Raw genomic sequence first — 19,092 nt, 5'->3', positions numbered from 1 at the left:
CATGTCAATAGATCTGCATTATTTTACAAAGAGTTTTCTTTGTAATAAGTCTGTGAGTAATGACTGGCGCCGATAAGCTATTAATAAATGCTTTATCAATTTATCTGCCTGGATAGACAAGAAGGGGAGGTATTATCATCTCTGTTTTGTAGATATGGAAACTGAGGTTGACAGAAAATCAATGGGGCTTTTGTGGGGCCAGCTGTGAGAGGCGGTGTGGATCAGAGAGATGCACTCGATCTGGAGAGGCAGGTCTTGGATTCAAAACTTGTGTGATCTCACTCACATTGTGAACATTTGGACTTTATTTTCCTCATCAGTAAATGAAAGGGTTGGATTCTATGGCCCTCCGGTGTGTTCTATCTCTCAATCGATGATCTCAAGATCCTTGATACCTGAAGTGTTGACATTCGTTCTTCTAGGATTGGAAAGGGACCAACCCAAGCCTGTTTCGTTCCAGCAGGAAATAAAGCCCTGTTGTTCAATCTTCCACAAGAATATCCCCGAAGGAGGGGAGAGATTCAGCCCAAAGCTGATGGAGAGATCGCCCAGACGGGCAAGGGAAAACAGAGTGCACGTACCTGGATGATGTCTTCCTTGAGAATCCGATGGAAACTCAGCTGGCTCATGGTGTAGACTGGCTGGCACTCCTGGGCCTTCTTGGTGGCCACCAGCAGGTTAGAGATTTCTGGAGAAGATGGAAAACACACACCCATTAAACTTCCAGCTCCATTAGAATCCCAGAAGTCACCAATTTTGTAGGGGACAAAGCAGGAGCCGTGAAGGACATTAAGTAAAAACAGAAGGTCATGGTCCTGATGTTGGAGTATGGAAGAGAATACACATACAGAAAACATATGTTTACATACACATTTATACATTTGTGAGCTAAAAACAGTCAAAGCTAAAACAGTTCCTGCCTCAGGGATCCTGCGTTCTGTTGGACAATAGCCTGTGTGTGTGTGTGTGTGTGTGTGTGTGTGTGTGTGCATATACTCCCATGGCAAATGTACATTTAGCTGTCATATTTGTATTAATTTATCCTATGTGAGTGTGTGGATACATACTAACACATGTCTGCATACAGATTCACTGTCTGTGGAGCCACCGAGCCACCCCAGGAGCTCACGAGAAACATGGACATTTCATCACAAAAACAAAGACTAAAACTCCTCCATGTCAGTGCTCCATCATCCAGGGCAAGAGCCTTGGGAGCTGTTTGGGTTTTGACTGTGTTTTAAGCTTTGTTTTTGTATCCCCAGTATCCATCACAGCTCCCGGCAAACAGCAAGTGCCTAATAAATGTTTGAATTGAATTGATTTGCTGAATGCTTAGCAAAACACCCTGTCCTGGGAGGGATCAAAAGGTACACAAATGGTATTCACTAGGGAAATGTCTGTAAGAAGATCCCGGACTCCCAGAATCTCAGGGCTGGATGGGATCCCAGAGACCACCCCGAACAAGAATCCTCTCTCTAACCTCCCCACCAGTGGATTCCTGTGCTCAAGAGATCTTTAGAGAAGGGAATGTACTCACTCTGGGAGGGAGGGAGGGAAAGAGGAAGGAAGGAAAGAAGGGAGGGAGGGAGGGAGAGAGGAAAAAAAAGAAGGAAGGAAGGAAGGAAGGAAGGAAGGAAGGAAGGAAGGAAGGAAGGAAGGAGGGAAGGAGGGAAGGAGGGAAGGAAGGGAGGGAGGGAGGGAGGGAGGGAAGAAGGAGAGAGAGAAGGAAGGAAGGAAGAGAAGAAATAAGAAGGCAGGATGGAAGGAGGGAGGAGGGAGGAGAGAAAGGAAGGAAGGGGAAGGCTCCCCACTAATCGCACCTCTCGGTTTGGGCTGGCAGCATTTCTTTAGGACGAAGCTGATGTTGTCCGTTTTCAGGATCTGCTTTTTGAGATGGTCCATGAGGCCTTTGAGAGAGGGGAACACACGGTCGGAGCCGTGCAGGGAGTATTTGCCCTTCTTCACCTCAATCTGGAAGTTCTTGTACTGTTTCTGGCTCGTGAGCATCTGCTATTGGGAGAATAACAACCTGCATGAATACCCCATCATGTTCAAAGGGACCTGGGAGAAGGGTTTCATCATCTGCAGCCCCTAGCCTAGTGCCTGGAAGCTCTCAGTCACTTGATCTCCCCTCTCTTTGTCTTTGCCCTGGCTGTGCCTCATGCCTGGATTGCCATCTCTCCTCATCTCTGCCTCATGGAATCCCTGTGTTTCTTCAAGCCTAAGCCCAAGCCCTACTTGCTTTCTGCCGAGGCTGTTTCCTGCTCCCCCGCCTACTAGTCCCTTCCTCTGTGTGAGCCCTTTCCACCAGCAGCTGGGTGGCGCAGTGGTTAGAGCACCTGAAATCAGGAGGACCTGAGTGCAAATCAAGCCTCTGACACTTAACTAGCCCTGGCTGTGTGACCTTGGGTGAGTCACTTAACCCTAATTACCTCAGGGAAATAAATAAAGAATTCAGAGCATCCAGACTTGACCTCTCCCACAGAGCAGTCTGGGATTCACTGAATCCCATTAAAGTTCCACTAACTTTCCTCCAAAGACTAACAGACAAGGAGAGTTGCATATGACGAGTCCAAGCACTTCATTAAGCCAGCAAACATTTGCCACCCACGCCAGAATACGGGTAATCCAGAAAGAGTGCTGATTTGGGAACTGCTGGCTTTGGTGCTTCCAAAACAGGCCCCCAGGTTAATTATCTAACCTTGTTTTCTCATCTGTAAAATGGGCTTGTATGTGAACCACCTTCATTCAATCCCAGAATTATTTTAAGGCTCAAATGAGCCATAGCCCTTAAAGCACAGCCCAGATGTCAGTCACTTATAAGCACAATAAAGCACTTTTTATGATAATTTCAGTGGATTCCTGGGAGACTGGTACCATGAGCATTTTTATCCTGGGAAGGATGGTCCAGTGGAGAGAGCTCTGACTAGATCTGGATTCAAGTCTTACTTCTAATGCTCATTATTCACATGACTTCGGGTCCTATGTGTGAATCACATGGGTCTCGGTTTCCTCATCTGTAAAATGGAGGCTCTGTGACCCCTCCCAGTTCTAGATATAGGATGTCTCCTGGGCCCAGGACTGGGCGACTTTCAGTGTGGAAGGAAATGTCTCCATGGCAGTAACCCCCCTCTCCCTCCCTGTTAAGGGACATTACAAAGGGGTGGGGGGGGGGATCCTTCCAGCACTGGCAGATCTGCTTTTTCAAAGACGTCCTCCCATGCTTCCCTTTGGTAGCTCCAAGGTCACTGGGGTCACTTCCTTTTCTCTCAGCCTCTGGCCACTTTCCTTCCCTCTGTGTCTGCTGCCCTAATGCCTCCGCCCATCAAGCTCGCCCTTCTCCAAACCAGGACATGTTTACTCACTAGAAAATGGCGTTTCCAATCCATTTTGCCTAAAAGACCAAAGTTCTCCCCCAAGACTTCATTTGGTCCGAGCCCCAGGAGGTCCCTCAAGGCCCAGCATGTCTGGACGCTGGACACTCAGCCAAAGAGGCTCTGAACAGACCCCCACCCTGCCGTCCCAGCTCGTGCTGCCGCTGCTCAAAGACCTCTATGGGAGGAAGCCAGCTCCTCCGCCCGTCACGCTCATTCCTTTTCTGTTTGATTTTCCAATAACAGCTTTTTATTTTCAAGACCTGTGCATGGATCATTTTCAACATTCACGCCTGCAAAACCTTGTTCCAGATTTGCCTCCCTTCCTTTCCCACAATCCCTCTCTTAGGGGGCAAGTAAGGCAATATGTATTAAACGTGTGCAATTCTTCTATCCGTGTTCCACAATGATCGTGCTGCTCGAGAAAAATCAGATCAAAAGGGGAAAAATGAGAAAGAAAACTAAATACTTTCCTTTTGTAAAAAGGGATTTTTGATGAGTTTTGGTTTTTACATCCCAGTGATAGAAATAGGATCCCAGATTTGGAACAGAAAGGGAGCTCAGAGGCATCTCGTCCATTTAATAGCTGGGAAAACTGAGGCACAGAGAGGTGGGAGCCTCCTGTCCACCTCCTTTTGGAGACTTAACACCAGGATGAGATCTGCCTCCTTAGAACTTCCCCACAGCGCTCCCTTGTGAAAGGAGACCCGCTTAGGTCGTCTGGTCACTGGAGGGTCTCAGAACCAAACATACAGCCATTTCTGTACAGCCTGGTTTCCACCACCCCCACCCCCTTCTATTTAAGTGGGGCATCCACTTCCTGAAGTGGGAAAGTCAGGTACCGGATTGCTGAGTTAAACTCTCAGAACCAGGCCTACCCCTTATGCACAGCCTGGCGAGAACAAGGCAGCCCCAGGGCAGCCTCCATCAGAGCCCCCTACTCTTACTAAGCCCCCCCACTCCCTGCCGCCTCCCCAAGCCAAGCCAACCAAGAGAAGCCGAAGCCTGGGCTGACCTCCGATTTCTCGAAGCAGGTCACGGTCATGAGGATGTTGTCAAAGTCTGTGCAGCTCCAGCGCAGAACATACATGCCTTCCTCGCTTCCTTCTTGCCTCAGTTTGTTGATTGCATACTCAGTGCTGCAGAAAAGAAAGGGAGAGCAGACATCCCATTGGACCACCATATTGAATCTGTGTCCCCCAGCCGCCATATTGAATCTGTGTCCCCCAGCCGCCATACTGAATCCAACCCCCAGTCGCCATATTGAATCTACATCCTTCCAGTCCCCCATCTCACCCCAGGGAGGTCTATGGGCTGCTCTCTATTCCCATGGTGCCCTTTTTGCTTTCTCATTAGATATTATTCTTTACATTCGATGGATATTTTGTTTTTATATCACCCTGATTTGAAAATGTACTCCACCACCTCTACCCTACCACACAAGCCTTTCCTTGGAACAAAGATAGAGATTTTAAAAGATATTAAAACCAAACCATGGACCACTAGTGACAACATATGACAACATATGGCGGCATTCTTCACCCAGAGTCCCCCACCTCTCCAGTGGAAGGAAAAAAGCACATTTTTTCATCCCTTCTGTGAGCTCAAATGCCATCACTATCATTCTTAAGCCATTTTTATTTTAAAACAAGGCAGCCAGAGGCATATAGAAATGGACCTGCCCAAGGTCTCCCCAGCTCAAGAGGAGCATGGCCAAGATTTAGACTCTAGCCCTTGATTTTGATGCTAAATGACTTGCCCCTGACCATATAAGCATTTATGTGTCAGACACACTGCTCCTGGTTTTGAATCCAGCTTTTAATGTTTAACAACCATACCAAATTACCAAGAATAACATGGCAGGGTTGGGGTGAGGGAGCAGTGGGGAGAGGAGTGTGCCTGAAGGAGTCTTCCCAACATGGTATCGAGGCAAGACCAGAATATCTTCCCTTTTAGCCTACAAGAGTGTGTGGGAGCCAGATGGTACCAGCTCATAAGAGCTGGTTATTAAATTTTCTTTCTTTCTTTTTTTTTTTTTTTTGATTATTAAATTTTCAATGTGAGCATTGATATCTTAGAAATCGGCATAAGCTAGAAACCAAAACTTGCTTTGTTGTTTAATCGACCGTCTAGATTTAAGAAAGGATGGAGAAAGTGTTGCTACAGATTAACCTGAAAAGTGTGTCAAGCACATATTGCTTTTTTGCTCTGAGAGAGCTGATTGTTAAATATTTACCAACCCACCACTGCTTGTCAGACACATGAGCAGACAGGAGAATTTAAGTCTTCTCTAATTTTGGCCTCCTGTGGGCTGGACCAGCTCACTCATTCTCCTTGTGCCCTTCACTTTTTCCATTTATAAAAGATCAATTAACTGAATAATTCATCCCCAATCTTGAAGCTCTAAGGCACAAAATTGATCATTCTCATGGTGCCTTAGGGATCCTGGTAGAAACACAAGGGCGTGGTTGCCCATTAGCTTTTCTTTCCTTCAGGTTAGATCGGTGCTCCCACCTCCAGAGTATTTGGGAGTGCTTCTATGGCCCATAGACTGGAAGCCTGAAGCCTAAGTCCCAACCTTGCGTTGTGTGTGCAAGGTCGGGCTAGGGACATCCCAAGTGCCCGAGTTTTCTCCTCTGTTCAGGGACCACAGGTTGGATGGTTTATGGGTCCCCCCTGCTCTAAATTCCAGCATGCACAAAGGATCAGAAGGGAGGGAGCGGTCGTGGGAAGAATGCTGGGCAGGAGAGCCAGGACACCTGGGTTGGGACTTCATCTTCCCGTCCCTCAGTTTTGAGTCCACAGTAGCCTTAATTCTTCACTCAGTCCCACACAGATGCTCAGTTGCCTAATGCTTCTCCACAATAGCTTTCCCATTATCCCCTTCTCCACACGGCCTCCACACTAGAGCAGGCCCTCATCCCCTTTCCCCTGGATTACTTCTCTTCTATGGTCTCCCCACACTGATCTATCCTTCATCTATCTATCAAAGGGCAGATCAGGTCACTTTCCTGCTCAATGAACTCCAGTGGCTTCCTATTAATTTTAGAATGAAAGTTATTTTTACATGTAATTGGGGGAAATTTTTTTTTTCAAAAAGAGTAAAATATAAGCCTTTGTGTTTGTCATTTAAAACTGCATAATTTGGTCCCTTCCCACCTTTCCTATCTTCTTCCATATTATTTCCCATCATCCACTTAGTGGTATATTCAGATTTCTCACATAGGATAGGCTGGAGGTGCAGAGAACAGAATTCTGGGCCTGGAATCAATAAGATCTGAGTTCAAATCTGGCCCTAGATGTGTATTAATTGGATGCCCTTGAGGATACCACTTGACTTCAGTGTGCCTCGGTTTCTTCAGCAGTAAAATGGGGATAATAATGACACCTGTCTCCCACAGTTGTTTGGAGAACCAAGACTTCTATTTCATAAACTCAGGCAGCAGAGAGTTTTTTAGTCCCTGCTATGTAAGCATCATGGTGCTGAGTATGATAGAAGTTACAGAAAAGAATGATACAATGATTTAAAAATGATACTCTGAAGCCCAGTATTCTACCACTGCACTAAGCTGCCTCTAAGAACACTCTCATCTCTACTTTACAAAGGAGAGAAGCTTAGAGTGCAATGGAGTGCAATTTAACCAACCAGATTGGACCATGACAGCCATTCTCGATGTTGTGCACAATCAGTGGAGGGGCGACATCCGTGCAGAGGTAATGATGGGCGTCCGCCGTGAGCCGGAAATACCCGTCCACCAGAGACACGAAAGACAAGGCTTCCTCGTGGGAGGACAGGCTTAACTCCTGCATGGAGACAAGAGAGAAATGGAATCCAGAGATTACTCCACAGCCATGAAATCAATTTGGGAAGATATCATCAGTATCTTCAATGATGCTGGACAAAAAGCTTTCAAAAGCTTTTCCTAGGGGAAGAAATCAAAATCACTTGGGAACAGGAGGAGGTTCATCTCGTCCCTGTCATCCTGTATGCAGCTGGAATCATCCCAAAGATGCTTTTACTAAACCCACAGTAAATGAGTCTCCATCTAGAAGATGAGCAAGACCCACTCCATCTTGGATCGCTCTTGACAATTAGAGCCAATGAAATGAGCACAAGGATGCTGATGAGGCAAAAATGGCTTCGAATCCAAAACAAAGAGGGCAGAATGAGAGCCCACAGAATAGTAACCTCACTGGCATTGTTCGCTATTGCTTAAACCATTCCTCACCCCACCCCCTTTAACTCTATAGAAATGTAAGGCTCTGACGTGGAGCACAGAAGCAATACTCAGAGAAATCTGGCCCTACTTCCCCTTTTTATAACTCCTGTCCCTTGGGCTTTAAGTGACGGTTTTTAATTTGGTCTGGTTTTTGGCAATCCCAATACTTTTTGTTGATTTCTTTCTTTCTTTCTTTTTTCTTCCTTCCTTCCTCACTTCCTTTATTTCTTCTAATTCTTCCTTCCTTCCTTCCTTCCCTCCTCCCTCCCTTGCTTCCTTCTTCTCCACTTCCTTCTTTCCTCCCTCCCTTCCTCCCCTCCTTCCCTTCCTTCCTTCCTCTCTTACTCCCTTCCTTCCTTCCTCCCTCCTTCCTTTTTTTCTTTTCTTTCTCTTCCTTCCTTCCTTCCTTCCTTCCTTCCTTCCTTCCTTCTTTCTTTCTTTCTTTCTTTCTTTCTTTCTTTCTTTCTTTCTTTCTTTCTTTCTTCTGAGACAATTGGGGTTAAATGACTTGCCCAGGGTCACACTTTTTGTTGATATCAAAAAGGTAGGCAGAATATTCTGCCTCTGTTCACATAGACTATTAAATATAATAATAAAAATAGGTACCATTTGCACAGCACTTACTATGTGCCCGGCACTGTGCTATACACTTTATAATTATGATCTTATCTGATCCTCACCACAATCCAGAAGTAGGTGCTACTATTCTCTCCATTTTACAGATGAGGAAAGTGAGGCAGACAGAGGTTAGTTAGATAACTTGCCCAGGATTATACAGACAGTAAATATTCTAGGCTGGATTTGAATTCAGAATATTCTGAGTCTGAATGCTCTGAATTCAAATCAGTTGAAGTTGCACCCCAAATATGGTAGCTCTGGAGAATTAAATAAAATGCTGAAAGCAGAACAGTGACTGGCCCCGGGATCATTTCTGCTGTCTCACTGACTCCAAGATAAGAAGGACTAGGTGACAATAATGTGTCTGGCATATATTTAACAGCTTAAGATTTACACAGCATCTTAAAAATATAGTTCCATCTCACCCCAACAACAATTCTGTCCACATCTTATTAGCCACATGTTAGGATCCTCAATTTAGAGCTACAGGAAACCTCAGTGGGTAATTGAGTCCAGCTCTTTCATTTTGCAAATGGGTAAACTGAGACCCAGGGCAGCTGAGTGGCGCCAGGAAGTTCCAGGACTGAAGTCAGGAAGCCTCATCTTTCTGAATTCAACTCCAGCCTCAGACACACTTACTAGTTTAATCCTGTTTGCCTCCATTTCCTCACTTGTACAATCAAGATCATAATAGCACCTACCTCCCAGGTTGTTGTGAGGATCAAATGAGATACTACAGTTGGAAAGCCCTTAGCACAGTTTTGGCATACACTAGGTGCTACATAAGTACTTGCTCTCTCCTTTCCCACTTCCCCATCTGCAAAATGGAACTAATTATAACAGTCCCTACCTCCCAGGATGGCTATGATGATAAAATGAAACACTATTTGTAAAGTACTTTGCAAACTTTAAAACGCCATGGGAATGCTACTTGTTATTGTTATTGTTATAACATTGTTATAATAATAATTATTATTGTTATTGCTGCTGCTGCTGCTCCAAATTCAGCACATTCCCACTGAGCAGCCTTATGAGAAGCAGATCCACTGGGAAGAGGGTGGGGAGACAGGGAGTGTCCATTAAGGAGGACCAGATTTTAATGGAGTGAGCCACTGGCAAGAATCACAAAACTTTATCATTCAAAATCCCTTATCATCAAAAAGCCTCAGCTTTAGGGCTTATAAAATGGGGAGGATGGGATCTGTGATACTTCTCTCATCCGGCAGTCATGAGAACCCAACAAAATCATGTGGAAAAGATGCTTTGCAAATGCTGAAATGCAGAGCAAGAACGGTAATTAATTCTATCAGTGTCAGTTTTAATTGTACAAACACCGTTTAATTTTCCAGGGCACTTTCACATCTCTCTCTCCCATTTGGTCATCAGAGGAGTGTGAGAGGCAGCTAAGATGGGAGCATCCATTTCACATCCATTTCACAGATGGGGAAGTCCAAGTGAGGCCTTAAATGAATTTGTAGCCAAGGCAGGGCTGGAATCTAGGACTCTTGAAGTGGAAGATGTGGGGGCTCCCATCTGCAAAATATTCTGGGGTCTCCAAAAGGCTTTCCTTGCAATAATGCCATAGAGAATAAGTAGTGTCGGTATTATTCCCATTTTATAGATGAAAAAATTGAGATCACAGAATTAGGAAGTGTCTGAGCTTGAACAGAACCCTGAGCTCTCCTGACTTCAAGTCCAGCCCTCCACACGGACAATGACTGCAAAAAGTTGATGGTATGAGAAAAGGCAGGCGGAGATACTCAGGGAATAGGCAATGGGGGCAAGTAATTGGGAGCAGGTCATTTGGAAGACTGAGACAAAACCAGAGAGAAAGGGAGATGTGATGGCCCATAGAGGGAATGCCTCAAGTAAAAGTAAGTGCTGGCAAATGTCCTTGGGAGCAAGGAGCAGGTGCAGCCCTTGAGTCAGCCCTGCTTCCAGACACTCCCTGGCGCTGTGGGACCCTGGGAAAGCAGCATTTCTGTCCAAGGGAGGAAATGCTTGCATATGCTTACTCACAGAGCTGGTAGAAGCACAGATCCTTCCCACAAAGAAAGCCTAGAGGTGAAAGACTTTCATTTTCATTTGCAAAACAAGTGAAAACTCTTATTCACTTCAGAGAGGTGCAAAGAAAGCCTCAGTCAGGAAGTCAACAATCTTTCCTTAAGTACTTACTAAGTGCCCAGCGTGCTTAGGGCTAGAATACAAAGCAAGGCAAACCATGGCCCTTCCTTCCAGCAGCTTCAGTCTGAGGGTGTTTTGAAACCTTGCAGACAACTGTGGAATATGACGGCAGGAGGTCGGGGAGAGGAAGGCTGGGAGAATGGGGAGCAAAGGACACTGTCTATGAATTATCCGAGGGCAACAAGCTAGACTTTACCACCTACACCCATAATGACAAAAAAGAGAGGAGTGAAGTGGGTCTAGAGCCTATTCCAGATAGGGGATGGTGCAATTCCACAAGGATTTCTTTAGCACCTTCTCTGGACAAGGCATTGAGTGACAGAAAGGAAAGTGAACAAACAGAAAGATAAACAAAGGAATTTTAAGAGGGAGAGAGTGCTAACACCCAGGGAGATAAGTAGGTCGGGAAAGGGCTTGAGTGAGATGCGGTAAGAGGAACTAGACTTCAATCAATAAACAAACAGTTTTAACTCTTACTATGTGCCCAGTATTGGACTAAGTCCTAGAAGAAATGCAAGGATGACATATGGAAAGATCAGGAGAAAGGGCAGCCCAAGCGTGGGAGACCATTGGTGACAAGGCAAGTTAGGAAGAAAGGAATGGGACAGGAGGGACAGAGCAGATGGGAGGGGCCGGGGGGATGGCAGCGCCATTGCTGAGAACTGCCAAGGTCGGGGAAGGGCCAATTAGGAGCTCCTTTGAAGACATGTCTGATAACAGAACCCAAGTGCATGGCTCCTGCTGGAGAAAGGGTCAGGGTGGCCGGAGCATCCTTCCCACTCTATTCCAGCCTGCAATGTAACTCCCCTTCCCGCTCTGGGGCCAGCCAACTTGGCCGAGTGTTGCTCAGAAGGGAGGCCATTCCCTCTGGTTTCTGGGATTTGGCACCAGCTTGCTGCCATGTCAGGAATTCCCTCCCTGCTAACCCTTCTCAGGGTCTCTGCATTCCTTCAAGCTGGAGTTCAAGCTCGCCCTCCCTTTTGCATGAAGCCTTTCCTCATTCCCACCAGCTGTTTCTGCTCCCTATGTCCCACCCCACAAACTGACTTCTCAGTAATCGTCTGTCTCTATGTTTTATAACTACTCGGATGTGTATTTATCATTTCTTTCTGTATATCCAGTGCTGAACACAGTGTTTGACACAATCTCTCTGTGTCCGTTGTTGTTGTTCAGTCATTTCAATCATATCCAGCTCTTCCTGACCCCATTTGGAATTTTCTTGGCAGAGATACTGGAATGATCTGCTATTTACTTCTCCAGCTCATTTTACAGATGAGGAAACTGAGGCAAATGGAATTTGCCCAGGGCCACACAACCAGTGTCTGAGGCAGGATTTTAGCTTCTGAGCATGAGTCTTCCTGGCTCCAGACTTACCATTCTATCCACTATGGTGCTGCCTAGCTGCAAGAAATATTTGCTGATTGTTCCAATGGTCTTGTGATGGAGAAAGCCATGTACACCCAGAGAGGACTGTGGGAACTGGGTATGGATCACCACATAGTCTTTTCCTTCTTTTCTGTTGTTGTTTGCTTGCATTTTGTTTTCTTTCTCATTTTTGATCTGATTTATCTTGTGCAGCACAATATTTGTATAAATGATTTAACATATATTTTTACCATGTTTAACATGTATTGGACTACCTGCCATCTAGGGGAGGGAGTGGAGAGAAGGAGGGGAAAATTTGGACCTGAAGGTTTTGCAAGGGTCAATGGTGAAAAATTATTCATATGTTTTAAAAACAAAAAAAGCTTTAATAAAAATTGTGTTAAAAATAATTAACAAATGTAAAAAGAGCTGCTTTGGCTGCATCAAAAAAAAAAAGGAAGGAAGGAAGGAAGGAAGGAAGGAAGGAAGGAAGGAAGGAAGGAAGGAAGGAAGGAAGGAAGGAAGGAAGGAAGGAAGGAAGAAAGGAAGAAAGGAAGAAAGGAAGAAAGAAAGAAAGAAAGAAAGAAAGAAAGAAAGAAAGAAAGAAAGAAAGACCAATCTTTTTGTCTGCACTGGGTCATGTGCCTCCCTCCTCACTTCCCCTACCACATAAATCTGCCCATGTAAATGGCACGTTTGAGGTGTGCCAAGGAAGAGGAAGCAGGAGCCCCAGAGATCTCCCCTTATACGCCACGAGACAGACAGAGAATCAACAGAAAGAGCTGCTGGTGTGTCCCTGGCCCCATGCTTTCCTGCTCTGAGGTCACGTCCAACCAGTGCTATGACCCTGGTCACCCCTCATACCCAGGGGCCTGGGACATTCAAGCACTGGCTATGGGGGTAGGGGATGGGGAGGAAAATGGTGCTTCCAATGGATGGTTTTTTTCTATAGTTTGCTAACTTTTTAAAATTAAACATCAAAGGCCTCTGTCTCTGGAAGGCTGGCAGGCCAGAAGCACAACAGGAGGAAGGGCCTAGCTAGGACCAGCATTTAAGGAACTCACAGAAACTTAGGGCCTTGGAATTGACCAAGACCTAAGCTGCTTTCACCTAAATCTCAAAGACACAACATTTCCTTGGGGAAGAGGTGCCCATTTCAATTCAACTCAAGCCATGGGCTCCTCAGCTGTTACACAGAAAGATGGACAGAGTTGGAAGGGACCTCAGAGACCATCTACTTGTAAGATCAGAGATTAGAAAATGGAAGGAACCTTGGAGTTTAACATGCTCATTTAACAGATAAGGAGACTGGGGCCAAGAATTATCAGTGAAGTGAGCTGTCCAAGGTAATACTTATTTAAGCCCCTACTGCATCCAACTCCCAATACTAGCCACTGGGAATCAAAAGATCAAAATAAATCCATCTGTTCCCTCAAAAAGCTTACATTCTGTATAGATCTAAAGCGAATATTATAATAGGAGGTAATTTATGTACTATATAATATAATAATATAATATGAGGTAATTTATATAATATATAATAATATAATATGAGGTAATTTCCAGCAAGAGAGAGCACTGGCGATTGAGGGGAACAGAACAGGCTTTGTATGGGAGATGCAGGTAGGCTCCTGAGGACTGCAAAAGGTGAAGGTAAGGGAGCTGTGCATTCCAAGAGTGAGGGGCAGAGGCAGGAGCTGGGAGGTGGTAGAGACAGAGACGGGAGCAGAGCAACATGGAGCAAGAGTGGGAAGTCTGGGTGGCCAAAGTGAGAGGGGCTTTGCAGGAAGAGGATGGTATCCTCTGAACATGGACGGTCTTTTCCTCACTGCCATGGCCACTGTGGGCAGCTCTGAAGATAGGGAAGGGGAAGGGAAACCCAGGCCAACCTACCATCTTTTTGTTGTCCTGCTTGTTAATGCTGACCATGGATTCCTTGATGACGACATGGGTGATTTCGGGGAAGTAAGAGAAGCTGTTCCATTCCTCTCGGGCTTTGTTTTTCTCCTCTTCTTTCCTGTGTCTGTTGTCCTGTTTCTTCCTCTTCAGCTTATTTTTCTCTTTCTCAACAGGAACCACCTAAAAAGACAAAGGAGGAAACCCCTTAGTGAGGTGGTTCTTGCCTTCCACCTAGAAACAGGGCAACATTTCTAACAAAGCAAGCATTTCGGAGTCTGGAAAGAGCTAACCAATGGTTCTTGGACAATCCCAGTAACCGGAAGTTGTCTGTTCGGTAGGACGGAACCCTAGTCTTCAAATGGCTAACCCGGGACCTGGGCAGAGGAGCTGAATGATCTCTATTGCTGGATGGTCTCAAGGTCTCACCTCAAGAGTCCCAAGGGTCTCCTAGCAACAGAGATGAACCACCCCGATCCAGTCTCCTTTATGAATATCCAGAAGTATATGTACATAGACTCCTAAAGCTCTAAATTGGAAGGGACCTAGAGATCACTCTCTACAACAACCAGCTGAGCATGTATGTTCTCAAAGGGATGTCCCTGACCATTTGATCAACAGGTCCCTGAAGTTCTGAATTAGCTTTTTTGACTCTCACATCAAAATCTCTCTATATGTAATATATGCATATGTATATATACACACATGTGGATACAGATGTGTAATGTGTGTGTATATATATATATATATATATACACATACACAGAGACTCTATAGACATCTAAATAGTTATATAGTGACATATCTATATCTATATGTATAATTATAAATGTGCATATATCTATATCCATAAAGTTTCTATGGACAGTTGCAGAGGGGCTGAAGAGCCTGGTAGAGCCTTAATTTCCCTCCCTCAGAAGATGCCCCCTATCAACAAAGCCAAATAAATATCCAGTCTCAGTCCCAATCCACAATCTATTATTTTTTTTATCTGCCTGCCACAGGCTGTGCTCCATTGGCAAAGCATTTGGGAACCACAGAACACCCTCCAGACCCATGAGGAGACACCAGAACCTTGGTATAAAACACACACTCACAGACAGTCACACCAGCTAGCTATTGATTGATTATCAATGTCCGCCATTTAAAAAAAAAAAAAAACAGATTCACACTCAGTATGAACTTAGATGAGCAAATCTCACACCCTAAAATTTTCGATTCTGATCATTCACACTCATCCTTACATTTGGTTTTTGCCTCCATTGTATTCCGAGATTCCCAGTCACCATCACTTCATAACTTATGACGTTCCCACAGTCCTTTGAGTTTAATTTATTCATTTCATTTTCAGACGAAATCAACAAGAGTGAAGTCTCGAAAATTTCAGCTCCGTAATGTTTGGTCAGCGTCTCCAAGGTGGACAGGTATTTCACCTTCAGGTCATGGGGAGTCACGCTGCTGTCACAGATGGTCTTGTTGTTAAATTCCTTAAGGAAATCCTTGAAAACGTTATTGATTCGCAATCTGGTTAAGAGATTCCTTTGTCTGATGGTCTTGTTCAGTGTTTCTGGAATATATCGCTTGTAACTGAAAAAGGAAAATGAGAGAGAAAGAGCAAAAAGGGGGAGAAGGGAAGAGAGAAAGAGGGGGGAAAGAGATAGAAAGTGAAAGGGAGAGGAAGAGGCAAGGTGAGAAAATGTGACTTCATTCAATATTTATATGACCCAAAATTGTCCCTTCTCCAAGAAGTTTAGAAACTCATACACAACCTCACAAGCACATTATTGAATTCTGCTAGTGTTTAAGCGATCTTATTTACATCAGTCTGCTCCTATCGAGGGCAATAACTCAACCAGACATCAAAAGCTAACTGGGACAAGGGAAACCCCTGGCTTATCCGTCCATAGGCTCTTGTCCTGGTCAGCTCTTTCTAGTCCTGCCACATGTTTCATCGGGAACTCCGGAAAGTCACAAAATCAGTTGACCTGGGTCCCCGTTGCCTTTCACAGACGGCCCACACGTAACATGCTGAGCAGCCACCTTAAGGCCTATCCTGTTCCAGTGTGGGAGTGGGTGGTCAGCTGAACCTCTGAGCCCTGGAAAGGGCATCTAGAGAGTCAGACAACCAGAGCTGGAAACTTTCCCCTCTCGCCTCTGTGATATTGCATGTCACTTTAATTCTTCACCAGTTCTTTGGACCCCAGCTAGCTTGTCTGTAAAATGAGGGGATAGACTAGGAGACTTCTACTATCCCTTTAAAATCCTGATCTTAATATATTATTATTATTATTAATTATTGTTTATTATTTACTGTTATCATAATTAACTCAAGGAGTAGTGCTGATGTAATAAGATAGAGATCTGACCTTGCAATCAAGAAGGGTTTAAGTCTCACCTCTGACAAAATGTGTGATGGAGCAAGTCATTTTTCCATCATCTGCCTCAGTTTCCTCCTTTGTAAACTGGGGATAACAATAGCACCTACCTACTTCCAGGGTTGTTGTGAGGATCAAATATTTAATATTTGTAAACCAAGCTGGGCTTTGGTGATAAATTAAATCAGTAGCTTGGGAGGGAGATTAGAAAAGGGAATTGTTCTGCTGCTCTGTGACTTTGGGCTAGGAACCTAGAGTCTCTGGGCTTCAGTTTTCTACTCAGAAAAATGAGAGGGATCAGAGGGATTGACCTTTAGAGACCCCTTCAGGCTGAGAACCCCTCAGTTCTTGCATTCTGGGATCCTGGGACACAGCTAGTCTAACCGAAGCTGAAAACCTGCAAAGTGACTGTTATTACTTTGGGCATCTGCTTCTTCTCAAGGTTGAACTCCTACCATCTTGGAGGGCTGCAGCGCACTGCACCCCTAAACCAGTAAGTCTTGCCCTTGTCTTCCACTGACTCTCCACAAAGGCTTCCTCTGCCTCTTTAAAGAATGTGGCTAAAAGTGTCCCAGAATGCTTCTGATCTGTCACCCCCATAGGGCTGGCCCCCTTTCTTTTCTGATCACGCATTTCTTTTTGAATGATGGGTCATTTATGTCGCTTCTTACACTTAGATGGAGAACTGGAAGGGACCAAGACTTTCCAACATTGCTGAGACACACACACACTGCCACATGTAGCATCAACATACAAAGAAGGGGCACTGGGAGATGTGCCCCTCGGTTCCCCTGGGACACAGGCTCAGCCTTACCTGACATCCTTGGGCAGATCCGGAAGCTGGATGTTATTCATCATGGCATAATGGGATATGGCCAGCACTGCCATCCCCAGACATTCATTTTCGATCTCGTGCACTTCCTGGTCGGTCTTCGGGTCTCGTACAGGAGCCAAGCATTTCACCAAGTCATATTGTCCCTTCGGGGAGAGGAAAGATTCTTTTAAGTAGGAAGCAGGGAAATCCTGGGAGGGGAGGCGGTCCCCCAATGCATGGTTCCCCCAGAGGACAACAGCTCCCCGGACAAGGTGTCTGGAACAGGCAAACTTCTACCTCAATTAAGAAATTTCCAAGGAACAACCCCCTTTAACATGTTTCCTTCCTCTTGGGGGGCAGGTAGTGACTCTAGCGCCTCGGGAAGGTTGACTGACTGCTCTGGGTACAGAATAAGTTGTATATATCCAGATGTGTCCAAAGTGTTGGGATTTTCCTCAGGTGGATTTCTTTCTTCAGCTCAAATGCCCCCTTCTACACAAGGCCCTCCCTAATTTCATTCTGACCTTAGTGCTCTCTCCCAATTACCTTTGATTTACTCTATATGTACCAGGCCAAATGCTGGAATAGTTTTCAGCTAATTAATCTACTGAATTTCTCTCTAATTAATAATTAGGTAATATATTCATCCACTTTGAAAACATAATTTCTTGTCTGATGCCAAGGAGATAAGAACACTATAAATCGGACATTCTTAACCTGGGGTGCAAAGATTCTTCAAGATACAGGAGAATATAGGAACTCAAATGACAAACAGTTATGTCTTTATTCTCATTAACCTTTCATTTCTTTTACAACTCTATGCATCTATTTTATGTGTTTAAAAACATGTTTCTGAAGAGGGATCCATGGACATTTAATCTGGGTCTTGAAAAGTAGGTAGTATTTTAGACTATTCAAGGCATCAAGGATACCCAAAGGGTAAAAACCTTACAACTAGAGATGGATTCTGCTGGGGAAAGATGGAAAACTATAACATCAAGCATTTATAAAGTGCTACGAAATGTGCAAAACACTTTATACATGTTTACTCTTGCAGTAGTAGTAGTAGTAGTAGTAGTAGTAGTAGTAGTGATATAGTAGTAGTAGTAGTAGTAGTAGTAGTAGTAGTAGTAGTAGTAATAGCAGTAGTAGTAAAGTAGTAGTAGTAGTAATATAATAGTACTAGTAGTAATATAGTAGTAGTAGTAATATAATAGTAGTAGTAATAGTAATATAATAGTAGTAGTAGTAGTAGTAATATAATAGTACTACTAGTGGTAAAGTAGTAGCAATATAGTAGTAGTAGTATTAATAGTAATATAATAATAGTAGTAGTAGTGATGGTAGAAGTAGTAGTATTACTGGTGGTGGTAACGATAATAATGTTGATGGCAGCATTTCTACAGTCCTACTCTGTGTCAGGCTCTAAGCTAAGTTCTTTACAAAACTTCTCTTATTTGATCCCCATAACAACCTTGTGAAGTGGGGCGCTACTATGGTTCTCATTTTACATATAAGGAAACTGAGCCTGAGAGCTGCTAAGTTTTCTGCCCAGGGTCACACAGCTCACTTTCTCAGGTTTCTCAGGTAGAATCTTAATTCCTCTCTTCCTGACTCTGCAGCTCATACTCCATGCACAGTACTACCTTGCTGCCCAGCTCTAGAATCACAAGCACATCCCTCTGTTTGATAATAAAACCTTTTCCCATTGGCTCAGTCCATCTTATTCTCCATTCCTTCCCATCATGCACTCTGGTCACACTGATCCATTTGCTAATTCTTGTTCACAACACCATCTTCCATCTCTCACTTTTGCAAAGAGAAGCTGAGTTACTTGCCCAGCATCTCCCAGCTAGTTCATTTCTTTTTTTTTTTATAATGTATGTTAACTTGATTTTCAGTACTTATAACCTTATTTCAATATACATGCCCAAAATAGTGACATTTAAATGTTGATATCTTTACTGTTTCCTTAACATTTTAAAACAACTTCTTTACCAAACCTTTTGTTCCAATTTTCCCCTCCTTCCCCCCACCCCCTCCCCTAGATGGCAGGATGACCAGTAGATGTTAAATATATTAAAATATAAATTAGATACACAATAAGTATACATGTCCAAACCGTTATTTTGCTGTACAAAAAGAATCGGACTCTGAAATATTGTACAATTAGCTTGTGAAGGGAATCCAAAATGCAGGCAGCAAAAATATAGGGATTGGGAATTCAGTGTAATGGTTCTTAGTCA

General features: G+C 44.2%; 1 protein-coding gene across 2 annotated transcripts in view; it reads right to left on the bottom strand.

Annotated features, from left to right (window-relative positions):
• Window positions 1-19,092, bottom strand: part of JAK1 (Janus kinase 1) — a 136,182-nt gene that overhangs the window by 20,731 nt on the left and 96,359 nt on the right. Inside the window, exons 6-12 of one of the 2 annotated variants that reach the window (XM_031968969.1) lie at window positions 16,847-17,010; window positions 14,902-15,244; window positions 13,655-13,840; window positions 7,021-7,178; window positions 4,390-4,513; window positions 1,821-2,010; window positions 582-688 (exon numbers count right to left, since the gene is read on the bottom strand). In XM_031968969.1, coding sequence (XP_031824829.1) covers window positions 582-688; window positions 1,821-2,010; window positions 4,390-4,513; window positions 7,021-7,178; window positions 13,655-13,840; window positions 14,902-15,244; window positions 16,847-17,010 — 1,272 coding nt within the window. The remainder of the gene's footprint in view (window positions 1-581; window positions 689-1,820; window positions 2,011-4,389; window positions 4,514-7,020; window positions 7,179-13,654; window positions 13,841-14,901; window positions 15,245-16,846; window positions 17,011-19,092) is intronic. The other variant, XM_031968970.1, reaches the window with a different exon arrangement.

The sequence above is a fragment of the Sarcophilus harrisii genome, chromosome 4 (assembly GCF_902635505.1).
Source record: "Sarcophilus harrisii chromosome 4, mSarHar1.11, whole genome shotgun sequence".
Classification (NCBI taxonomy): Eukaryota; Metazoa; Chordata; class Mammalia; order Dasyuromorphia; family Dasyuridae; genus Sarcophilus; species Sarcophilus harrisii.
This window is presented reverse-complemented; position numbering and strand designations above follow the sequence as displayed.